At 44.9% G+C, this 12263-nt stretch overlaps 1 protein-coding gene across 1 annotated transcript in view; it reads left to right on the forward strand.

The window, feature by feature from the left end:
- Nucleotides 1-5459, forward strand: part of LOC142303261 (A disintegrin and metalloproteinase with thrombospondin motifs 2-like) — a 646340-nt gene extending 640881 nt beyond the window's left edge. Inside the window, exon 22 of the mRNA XM_075344495.1 lies at nucleotides 4685-5459. Within this exon, the coding sequence (XP_075200610.1) occupies nucleotides 4685-5112 (428 nt within the window). The 3' untranslated portion in view covers nucleotides 5113-5459. The remainder of the gene's footprint in view (nucleotides 1-4684) is intronic.
- Nucleotides 5460-12263: the final 6804 nt, after the last annotated feature.

Below are 12263 nucleotides of genomic sequence, written 5' to 3' on the forward strand. Positions count from 1 at the left end.
GCGATCCCGTTAGTGATCTCGTTATGTGTGACATCTACCAGCGATCAGTCTCCTGCTGTGAGATCGCTAGTCGTTGCAGAATGGTCCAGGCGATTTCCTTCAAAGGCGATGTCCTGCTGGGCAGGAAACATCGCTATGTTTGACACTGTGTGACAGGGTCACAGTGACTGCTGAGATCGCTATACAGGTCGCTACTGCGACCTGTATCGTTCCTGCATCGTTGGTAAGGTCTGACTGTGTGACATCTCACCAGCGACCTCCCAGCGATCCCTATCAGGTCGCATCGTTTTTGGGATCGCTGGTAAGTCGTTGTGTGTGACTGTGCCTTTAGTCCTGCTGTCAAACCAGGACCCATTCACAGAGGAGTCAGTGATAAAGACTTGGAGATCTTTAACAACAGTCTTTTAGTGAACATTAAGGAAATTTCTTTTAGCACAACTTTAGAAGTGGACACAACACTTAAGCATGTTTTCTATGGTACACCTCACTTTAGGGCACAGTTTTTGGACTTTTCCCATAACCATTGGTTTCTCTGACATTACTGGTCCATACTCCTCCACCCAGCCTTGCATCCCAATCCCAAATGTAAGAGTCATTAAGCCTCCATTGGCTTGTAGTTCTTCAACCCACAGGAAGTTGTTCAATGACAATTCGACCATCGACCGGAGTGCACAAGCTATATACCTCATCTCATATCCATTCTTGTCCCGACCTGTTCACCCAAGTCTATGCTCAGCGTCTTTCCTAGGGGCTCATACCACTGGAGTCAGTACATTATTGGCCAAAAAAGACACCTGTTATGTGTCCATCCAGTAACAGGAGAGTCTCTTTAGAGTCCAGAGCTTGGAGCACTTTGTAGTGGGATGGAGATAGTTCTCTATACATCCACAATCCTTCAGTCCTTCCCAGAATCTCTAATATCACTGTCCCACTCCATCGATAATGGTTGATGTAGCCACAGGGAACCCACTAGATGTGCCCTAGGTATTCTGCGAACTTGCACGTCTGAACTTTACACTTGTGAAACACTACACTGTTTTAAGATGGAGTCTGTGCTCTTTTCCTGAAGACTGGCACCTCCCATTTTGGGCTATTTCCACGGCTTAACTACTGCTTTCCCTACACTACAAACAAGCTTACTTTTACTAAACACCTCATTTTATACTGCTACACACTGTACCTATATTTTACATCTATCTACATCTTATGACACACATCATCATATACATAGAAGCATAACACAGTTCACATTATGATATAATGCAGTTTGTATCTTTAGGTGCCTTAGCATACGAGCATAGGTGACCCTCTTATACTTCCTAAGCCTCTGACACTCCATATCTATTGCCCTCATAACGTCATTGTCTTTTCTTTGGCAGCTCACTGGCTATGTAGTCAAGCCAGTGAGGTGTCAAACATAAGAAGATGGCCCTAGGTGGGCAGGCAGTGGCTTGAGAAGTACTCTGATCATGCCCAGAATATTACAGCCTCATTTGCATATGGATTAAATAATGGAGTTTTCAATTATGGAGCAACAATTACAGATTGGCTTATCTTTAAACAAACTATGTGACAATATAAGCTTTTAAGGGGGTTGAGAAGGGGTTGATCATTATGACATATTCAATTTAATGACTGTTGATATGCCTTTTTACAGTGGTCAATAAGGCGCTTAATTGCTCACCGCTTTATACAGCGCTGAAAAATGTGTATAGTGCACCCCCCCCGAAGATGCCAGCTGAGTGGGTGTTACCTGTACCTCTGTTATAATTTATGCCAGCACTAATTATGGTTGCTTAACCCTTTAAATGCTGAAGTCCATAATGACCGTGGCATCTAGATGGCTAACAGAGGGAGGTGAATTTCACTCTATCAACTCTCTGCAACATGATGTGTTGATGTTTGCTACGACAGTTCAAAGCCAAGTAATAGCCTCTGAGTCTGCCAGCTATGGTGGCATATTTGGTCCTGCCCTAAGAAGGGCATAAAAGGCCATGTGTTAGTGTAAAACTGACAGGTCTGATACACTGCAATACTTATGTATTACAGTGCATCAGGCCATCAAAATATAGAATGTACAAGTTCAACAGTAGAGCTAAGTAAGAAAAATGTAATAAAATTTAAAAAAATCAATTAAAAACACTGAACAACAATTTAAATGCAACACTTGTTTTACTCCCATTTTTCATGAGCTGAACTCAAAAATCTATTGTTCACATATTCTCCTTTGTTGAGATAATCCATCCACCTCACTGGTGGGGCATATCAAGATGTTTATTAGACAGCATGATTATTGCACAGGTGTGTCTTAGGCTTACCACAATAAACGGCCACTCTAAAATGTGCAGTTTTACCACACAGCACAATACCACATATGTCGCACGTTTTGAGGGAGTGTGCAATTGGCATACTGACTGTAGGAATGTCCACCAGAGTTGTTTCCTGTGAATTGAATGTTAATTTCTCTACAATAAGCCATCTCCAAAGGTATTTCAGAGAATTTGTCAGTACATCCAACCAGCGTCACAACCGCAGACCACGTGTATCCACACCAGCCCAGAACCTCAACAACCAGCATCTTACCCTTCAAGATCATCTAAGACCAGCCACCCAAACAGCTACTGCAACCATCGATTTGCCTAACCAAAGAATTTCTGAACAATTTACGTTGCAATTTTTAGATGTAGAAAGGAGACCTCTATTTAATACCAATAATATGTGAATTACCTTACACAAAAAGTAAGCAACAAGTTGGATCTGAAAGACTTGAAGCAAACAGCATAGCCGAGTAAAACACAATGGGAATAAAACATTATAGCGAGTAAATACACAATTTCTATTACCTAAAAATAATTTACAGGTTAGAATTGAGTGAGCTGTGACCTTCCTCTCAAACGTTATGTGCATTTCACCCTAGGCCTTCTTTGAAAGGAGGAGTGAAATTTTATAGCATAGAACAAATGTGTATTACAGATGTAAGAGTAGAGGGGTTCCAGGTCATGATAAATTCCCTAGTGTGAATTCCATGCCACCTGTCATTCCAAATGGAACCAGAAGACCAGGAGCACCATTCATCACCATGTTGTCCTCCATATCCAGTGACCTGCCTATCCTAGCTCTGCTAACACTAGCAGATGTAAAGTGTTCTCTCCCACCATTAGGAGAGGCTGGGTAGGCTTTGTACACTACAGCAGACTGCTAAGATGTGGCTGTCAATTGAAAAAAATCATCTTTGCAGAATCTTTATCTGTCTACAGCTTTGAAATACTATAGTCACACAGTCACCATGTAATACCAATAAACAAATATTCTCCAAATCCCTCATTGTTGAATTGGGTTTAAGATCTAAATTCTTGGTGGTTACGTAAGCACGAATAGCAACAGAGTATGGTATGTTCTTGTTTAATTAACCGCTTACAAGGAGACTCTGTCCCCAACCTGTTAGGCTAAGTTCACACATCAGTTTTTTTCTGTCTGGCCGAATCCAGCTCAAAAACCTATGCAACGGATGCGGCGAAAAAAACGGATGCGTTGCATAAGTTTTTCCATGCAGCCCGTCCGTTTTTTGCCGGATCCGGTTTGATACTGAGCATGCGCAGTTCAAAAAACCGCATCCGGCGGCCGAATGCGTTTTTTTGCCGCAGGACACCGCATCCAGCGTCCATAGGCTTGCATTGTAAATGGCGCCGCATTGCGCCAGATCCGGCATGATGCGTTTTTTTCGCCGCAGCAAAAAACGCAGCATGCAATGTTTTATCCGGCCGTCGCACCGGCTAAATATGCCGCATACGTCAAAAACCAGACGCAACTCAAGGCCATGCGGCACAATCCGGCGCTAACGCAAGTCTATGGGGGAAAAAACGGATGCGGCAACAGCTGTTGCCACATCCGGTTTTTCAGAAAAGCGCCGGATTGTGCCACACAGCAAAAACCTGATGTGTGAACATACCCTTAGATTAATGCTCTGTAACCTGGGGAAAAGTCACTGTGCTGTGAGGGAGAGAAGGCGAGCCATGACCATCACATATAGTGGTATTGTACTTATGTGTTACCTATATAGCAATATCCTTTCATTGTAATCCTCTCTGTTGTGGTTATGATATGATAACCTGACACTGTGACGTAGTGGTCACTTTGCAGTAAAGATGAGTGAGTCGATTTGCAGGACCCTATGAGTGTTTTGTGCCTATCAGTTGGGAGCCCTGTGAACTGCCTTCTACTACCTGGTTTCCCTGGTGCCTTTTCTGATTTGTAGGCATGGCATGACACATTGCACTCAGTCTCTTAATCAGTAGAGATGCCATGGATCCTGGCAGGTAGAACGTTGTTGGCCGGTCTCCCGTACTGTGCATCTCTTTGCTCATCTTTTCAGTAGTTATGAGGCTAAATAGCCAGATTTTGTATTTGTTGATTTGATTTTTATTGTATTGATACTGACGTAAAATTAAAAGAAACGTCATAAAAATGTCTTAAACTGTTTAAATCAAGTTTTTATACTAAACAGTTGGTCATGCTTTGAGGATGCATTGCCCTTAAATGTAGGTTCTCTCTTTCTGGGGTCCATTGTTCCTTCTCCACTATGCATAAACATTTCATTAGTTTGTATACTTTCTAGATAAAAGGCATTAGTAGGATTTTTAGACTTTTAGCTTGTCAATTTTAATGTAATTTTTCTTTCTTTTAGAAGAAAACTGCCTTGAGGATAAATCCGTTTTCTGTCGTTTGGAAGTGCTGGCTCGTTATTGCTCAATGCGTGGATATAGCAGATTGTGCTGTAAGGCCTGCAATTCATCTCAAATTTCAACTGACAATTATGTAAAAAATAATACCATTAAAAATATTTCACCAATAAATCCAACTCTTCCAAGCATACCACCTACCACTTCACCTACCCCGATTTACAGCACACAGATACCTACAAGAAATGCAAGTGACAATCTGCAAGACACCAATAGAGTAGATGTGCTCTACAAGACCAACAGACTTGACAATGAAGTTCCCCCTCCAAATCTCCTGCCCCGTAGAAGGTCCATGTTTGAAAAGACAAAAAATCAGAGGATTCAACAACTAATTGCAGAGAAATTACAAGAGGCCAAGAAGAAGCTGCTTTAATGTCAACTCAAGAACATTTTCTACGAAAATGGAAGAATTGGCAATACACCAGACTCACAGACTGTCCAAGACATTTCTGACATTACCATGTTGTACAGTTGTAGCGAATATTGCAGGTTGCAGGTAACATTTTCAGGATATAGATTGACATCTCCTCAGTTATATTAGTAACTAATCTACAGTGTTCGTAAAGGGTAACAACATTGTTTACAGATGATTTTGGTGCTGTTTTTTATCAGTTTGTCTACATTTACTACAATAATACTATTGTCACATGCTCATGTAAAAGTGTAAATCATATCTATTACTGATTGTAAAAATATACAATTAGAACATTTTGCAATGAATTATTTTGTGCTGCTCTCATTTTCTCAGACTGAATGTGTTTTACTTTTTACAGTCAGTGATCACTACTATATTTTTTCCTAGCAAGCTTCTATATGTTCTTTTTATAAACTCCTTAGTGACAAGTGCTCGCTGATTGCATATAGAGGGCTCATGAACCGTACAACATGGGTACCAATTGGATTAAGAGTAACTCATAGTACTCTTGGGCTGGCAACCTGAGAGTACCTGATGAAATAGGAGATAGTTCTGATTGTAACAATTTATGCTCTTAAGGCCGCTTTACACGCTGCAATATCGTGACCGATATCAATAGCGTGGGTACCCGCCCCCATCGGTTGTGCGACATGGGCAAATCGCTGCCCGTGGTGCACAACCTCGCCCAGACCCGTCACACTACTTACCTGCCCTGCGACGTCGCTGTGACCGGCGAAACGCCTCCTTTCTAAGGGGGTGGTTTGTTCAGCGTCATAGCAACGTCACAGCTGCGTCACTGAACCGCCGCCCAATAGGGGCGGAGGTGAGCGGGACGAACATTCCGCCCACCTCCTTACTTCCGCATTGCGGGCGGGAGGCAGGTAAGGAGAGGTTCCTCGTTCCTGCGGTGTCACACGGAGCGATGTGTGCTGCCGCAGGAACGAGGAACAACTTCGTTACTGCTGCAGCAACGATATTAGAGAATGGACCCCCATGTCACCGATGAGCGATTTTGCACGTTTTTGCAACGATGCAAAATCGCTCAAAGGTGTCACACGTAACGGCATCACTAAAGCGACCGAATGTGCGTCACAAATTCCGTGACCCCAACGAGATCGCTTGAGCGATGTCACACCGTGTAAAGCAGCCTTAAGAGAAGCACTTCCATCAAAGTTTTTTATCATCTTACTATATTGCAATCATCATATTATATAGCACAGTGTACTTACAATTTCTCATTTTGCCCTTCTACGCATTTGTTACGGACAGGATTATATGACTATACCTAAAATAATAGTTCTCAAAATTGCACTTGAACTGTGCACCGCACCCATATCTGCACTCAGACATTATAAGGTCGGTTTCACACATCCGGCTTTTCTTCAGTTTGTTGGATCCGGCGCGCTCCCGTACAATGTATACAGTACAATGGCAGCGCTGCAACTTCCTGGTCACATGCTCCAGTCACATGACAGCACGTGATCGGAGCTTGTCATGAGCCATTGTACTGTATACACTGTACGGGAGCGCGCCGTATCCGACAAACTGGAGAAAAGCCAGATGTGTGACACCGGCCTAAGACTTAGAATGTCTTATGAGACTTTCCTGTGATTTAATGATGATTCAGCTTATTAGAGAATATATCTGTATAAGTATCTTCACTGCAGTTTGACCAATAGTGAAAGAATATGCAGCCTTGGATTGCATCCAAATAAAAAAAAAAAATAAATAAAAAAAAAAATCGCTATAAGTATTTCAAATTCCTCAATAAACTCAATGTTGTTCCTCTTTTGACCAAAGCACTTTGGTCTCTGAAGATATATTGTATGTATACATATATCAGACTCATAATTTGGAATGTGGCAGATTAGGATGATACATGCATGATTAATGTGCATGGCTAAATTACAGTTAATTCTTCTGTTTTACATTCGGTCTATGACATCACATTATTAAAAATATACTAACTGAATCCTTTAAAGCTGTATGTAGAAACAGGAATTGGTCCTATTGAACCCACACTGATCATCATAAAGGGGAAAATTTATCGTCATTATAAAATAGAGTGGCAGGGAGCATGTACAACTGCTCCTTCAATCATTCCTTATGGGGCCAATGAGCGTTGTGCTCGTTTTTCTCTAATCGTATAGAGAAAGCAGGTAGCAGTGGTTGGCTATCGTTTATATTGGGGATAAAAGTAGAGGATAAAAATTAATCATTCTACCAAATGGTGCAAGTTCAAGTGGTTCAACCCCCACAGATTAATAGGTTATCACCTATCTAATTCCTATCCTATCCCGGACAACCCTTAATCTTTAGGATGCAAGGAACTCTACTGAAATTTGCTAACTGTTGTCATTGCAGAAAATTTTTTGGAAACATAGAAACATTTGATGCTTAGAATTAAAGCCCCAATAATAATTTTAACTTTGAACATCTTTGAAGCAAAAAATAAAGAAGTGAGGAAAACCTCACTTAAGATGTACTAAGCCTGTCCTAAGGTTGTCAGAATTCAAAGTACATTTTAATCAATAGATCTTGGAATAATAAGTTCCACAATTGGATGTGTTACAAAAAATGTTCCTGTGCTGAGATAATCTTATATATGTGCCCTGCTATGTACTGTGTAATGGCCGTGTCTGATTTTACAGGAACATAGTCTGATCATACCACATTTCCTGAGCAGGGGAGGATGAAAAAGAGTATACAGATAAGACAGCATGGGATCATAGCTACTGCTTTTTATGATGCAAAACATTTCCCTGGCTGTCCAAAAACAATGTTTTACCTCACAAAAAAGTATGTTACCTCACAGAAAGAACCGATTTCAATCCCATGCTGTCCTATATGATACTCTCTTTGTTTCCTTCCCTGTACAGGAAACGTGGTATGTTAAGATCCTGTTCCTGCATAGTCAGACATGGCCATTACCCAGTACGTAGCATGGACACATACTGTACATAAGACTATCTCAACACAGGAACATTTTTTTAATCACATTCAGTTGTGGAACTTATTATTATTCCAAGTTCTATTGATTAAAATGTGCTAACATTGTGGGATAATCCCTTTAACTTGTTATTGCAAAACAAAAAAAAAAAAATCTAGTTGCATTAGAGGAATTAAATTTTCAACTGTCTGTTGGTCTAATACTGAAGTATATAGCAGGAGCACAGTTATAAGATTATCTCAGCACAAGAACATTTTTTTAATCACATCCAATTGTGGAACTTATTATTCCAAGATCTATTGATTAAAATAACTTTTGTTTGTGGGACAACCGCTTTAACTCACAGTGTTGTTACATAAGAAGCAGAAGAACAATAGGAAAATCAGTGAAATAATCTGGGTAAACACTATTAGAAACATCAAAACACCAAATAAGGGCTTAAAATGGTATTCTCAAGTTCTTACATTGATTTATTTTGTTGGACAGTATGAAAATATGCAAATTTGCATTTGATTTTTCTATCTGCGGTTATTCTCCTGCAATGAGAGCTTTTATCTTTCCTAGTGTCCAACTTGTTTCCTTAGAGCTTGGCCTTAAAACACAGGCATAGAGTTCATATTAGCTACATTCCAAGGAATAATTAACCCTTAACATCTAAATCAGCTCTCGTTAACTGCTACATAGAAATGAATGGGCTATCTGCTCAACTCTCTCCTCTTCCCTCTCAGCCCCCTAAGGATGCCTCCGGCTGTGTGCTATACATTGGACAGCACACTGACCCATGTTGCTCAATAGCTAAGCAGATGAACAATTTTTTTCTTAGTCCAGATGTCCTTAAGAAAAAATTACAGCATGCACTACTTTTATCCGAGCCTCAGATGAGACTCTTCCATTCGTGTCTATGGGTGTGAGAATAAAATTGGATCCCACACAAACCATCAGAGTGGCATCAAGGGTTTACAGATATATTTCACTTATAAACCTAGGAAACTGTATTTGATTAGGTACATTGAAGCATGTACACCTTTTTTCCCAAAAATAGGCCCTAGCATGATTTTACAGTATACTTGAAATATAATACCTACTCCTAAAATAAGCTGTAATTATGCTCAGGGCCAGCCTTAAGGGAGTCAAACTGCACAATATTTTAGACCCCAACAGTTGTATTACGAGGATAAGATTGTTTAAGGACCTTTGATATTTTCACAGGGATGTGACCAAAGGGTTCTTAATTTCAGGAGTCTAAAACAACTAAACAGGAGACAGGCTGATATGCAGAACTGATCTTAAAGGAAAGGAAAGCAAACTGGGCAATTTCACAGGGCCCCCATTCTCCTAGGGCCTCCAGCATTTATATCCTGATGATAAGACTGCTTAAGGACCTTTGTGACATCACATCATGCAGCCAGTTACACAACCCAAGGCATGGCCAGAAATGGAGGCCGGCGCCTGGGTGGAATAGAAACTGCAGCAGGCTGCTTATGGCACTGGTTTCTAACAGTGTGACCAGGTGTGGGATTCAGCCGGTTCTGGAGAACCGGTTGTTAAAATAACAGCCGGTTCCCAGAACCAGCAAGAAACAGCTCTGGCAATCCGATTCCCTGTATTCACTTGTGTTAGTGTCTCTTTAAGACACTAGCACAAATGAATCCCCGTACCTCCGCGCCGCACTTCCTGGTTCAGTGGAGCCTGTCGGCTCCCTGACCCGGCGTGCAGCGACGCTGCAGAGAGGTCACGGCAGTGTGAGGAGGGAGCTCCTCCTCCTGTCAGCGTGCAGAGAGCCGTGGAGGAGGACGGGAGACACAGGAGAGGCCGCCGCTGCAGGTAAGCGCTCAGTGAGCCGAAGATGCAGGGAGAGGGGCCACATAAGAGGGGAGCGCCATATGGGGAGAGGGGCCGCATAAGAGGGGAGCGCTGTATGGGGAGAGGGGCCGCATAAGAGGGGAGCTATATGTGGCTATATATGGGGAGAGGAGGCAATAAAAGGATATTATCTGCAGGGCGAAAGGGTCCATAATGGGATGGGATCTGCAGGGGGAAAGGGTCCATAATGGGATGGGATCTGCAGGGGGCAAGAGGCCGCATGGGATGGGATCTGCAGGGGGCAAGAGGCCGCATGGGATGGGATCTGCAGGGGGCAAGAGGCCGCATGGGATGGGATCTGCAGGGGGCAAGAGGCCGCATGGGATGGGATCTGCAGGGGGCAAGAGGCCGCATGGGATGGGATCTGCAGGGGGCAAGAGGCCGTATGGGATGGGATCTGCAGGGGGAAGAGGCCGCATGGGATGGGATCTGCAGGGGGCAAGAGGCCGCATGGGATGGGATCTGCAGGGGGCAAGAGGCCGCATGGGATGGGATCTGCAGGGGGCAAGAGGCCGCATGGGATGGGATCTGCAGGGGGCAAGAGGCCGCATGGGATGGGATCTGCAGGGGGAAAGAGGCCGCATGGGATGGGATCTGCAGGGGGAAAGAGGCCGCATGGGATGGGATCTGCAGGGGGCAAGAGACCGCATGGGATGGGATCTGCAGGGGGCAAGAGACCGCATGGGATTGGGTCTGCAGGGGGCAAGAGACCGCATGGGATGGGATCTGCAGGGGGCAAGAGACCACATGGGATGGGATCTGCAGGGGGCAAGAGACCGCATGGGATGGGATCTGCAGGGGGCAAGAGACCGCATGGGATGGGATCTGCAGGGGGCAAGAGACCGCATGGGATGGGATCTGCAGGAGGCAAGAGACCGCATGGGATGGGATCTGCAGGGGACAAGAGACCGCATGGGATGGGATCTGCAGGGGGCAAGAGACCGCATGGGATGGGATCTGCAGGGGGCAAGAGACCGCATGGGATGGGATCTGCAGGGGGCAAGAGACCGCATGGGATGGGATCTGCAGGGGGCAAGAGACCGCATGGGATGGGATCTGCAGGGGGCAAGAGACCGCATGGGATGGGATCTGCAGGGGGCAAGAGACCGCATGGGATGGGATCTGCAGGGGGCAAGAGACCGCATGGGATGGGACCCGGGGAAGCATGCCAAGATGGTATATGGACAGCTTCCGCCGGTCAAGGTCCACTGTGCGGTGTAGGGGACCGCTGCTATGGTCGGGAAAGAGTGAGCGGGTTGCTGCTAGTGATCGTCTGTTACGTCACAGACAATCTATGTACACCGGTCCGCCCTAACGCGTAAGGGTTGTATGGCACGGGGCTACCAGCTCGGTGTACCTGTTGCATGGGGACGCACAGAGGTGTCCACCCACGTGTGCCAGCGGAAGTCACGGGATATGGCACGAGGGTAGCACAGAGGTGCCCACGTACGTGTGCTTCAGTAACCAGGTGAGTCCGACAGAGACTCGAGGAGCTCACCTGGGGCAGGAACACAGCCTGCTAAACGGAATACTGCCGGAGCAGCAAGGCAGGGGCAAGACCTGCAAACCAGGTGCTGCCTAAGCAGCAAGGGCAAAGCCCACAAAAGGCAATGATGCCTGTACAGTGGCATGGCAACACACTGCCAGACATCCAACAATAGGACAGTCGCATGCCGCCATGATGGCAGGGGGATCTTTTAAGGAGGCGCAGCTCCACCCAAGGGCGGGAGGTGGAGACAACGGACTTGAGCCAATCAGGGTCCGTGACGTCCCGGCCCGGCCAGTCGGGATTCAGCACATCACCAGCCTCCTCATCGGGCCGTGTGATATCAGTGAGCGAATCAGAAGATGCCACGTGGGGCACATGCTCATTCTCCTGCCTCTGGGTCATAAAGGTGGGATCCTCGGTTTCACAATGTGCAGAGACAAGGGAAGTCTTGCAGCTTCCTTGAGCATCTATCCTTTGCACACTGAGCAACCTCCCAGAGCCTCTGCAATGCTGAGCAGGAGGGCTCGTGGCAGGCAAGGGATGGGAGACTGCTCCATTCCTTGCAAGGTGAGAACCACTAGGTGTCACCCTTCTGCTGTGTCTCTGAGCAGGCAACTCCTGCAGACTGTGCAGCCTCCCAGACCTTCGGCGCTGCTGAGCAGGAGGGCTCATGGCAGGCAAGGAATGGGGGACCACCTCATTCCTTGTAACAGGAGAGCCATGAGGTGTAACAGGGATCTGCATGGGGAAGGTCGTCCGTTCCAATTTCAGCAGGGCTCTCTTAGTAATAATTTTTAAAAACTGTAG

Source organism: Anomaloglossus baeobatrachus, chromosome 4 (genome assembly GCF_048569485.1).
Source record: "Anomaloglossus baeobatrachus isolate aAnoBae1 chromosome 4, aAnoBae1.hap1, whole genome shotgun sequence".
Taxonomy (NCBI): domain Eukaryota; kingdom Metazoa; phylum Chordata; class Amphibia; order Anura; family Aromobatidae; genus Anomaloglossus; species Anomaloglossus baeobatrachus.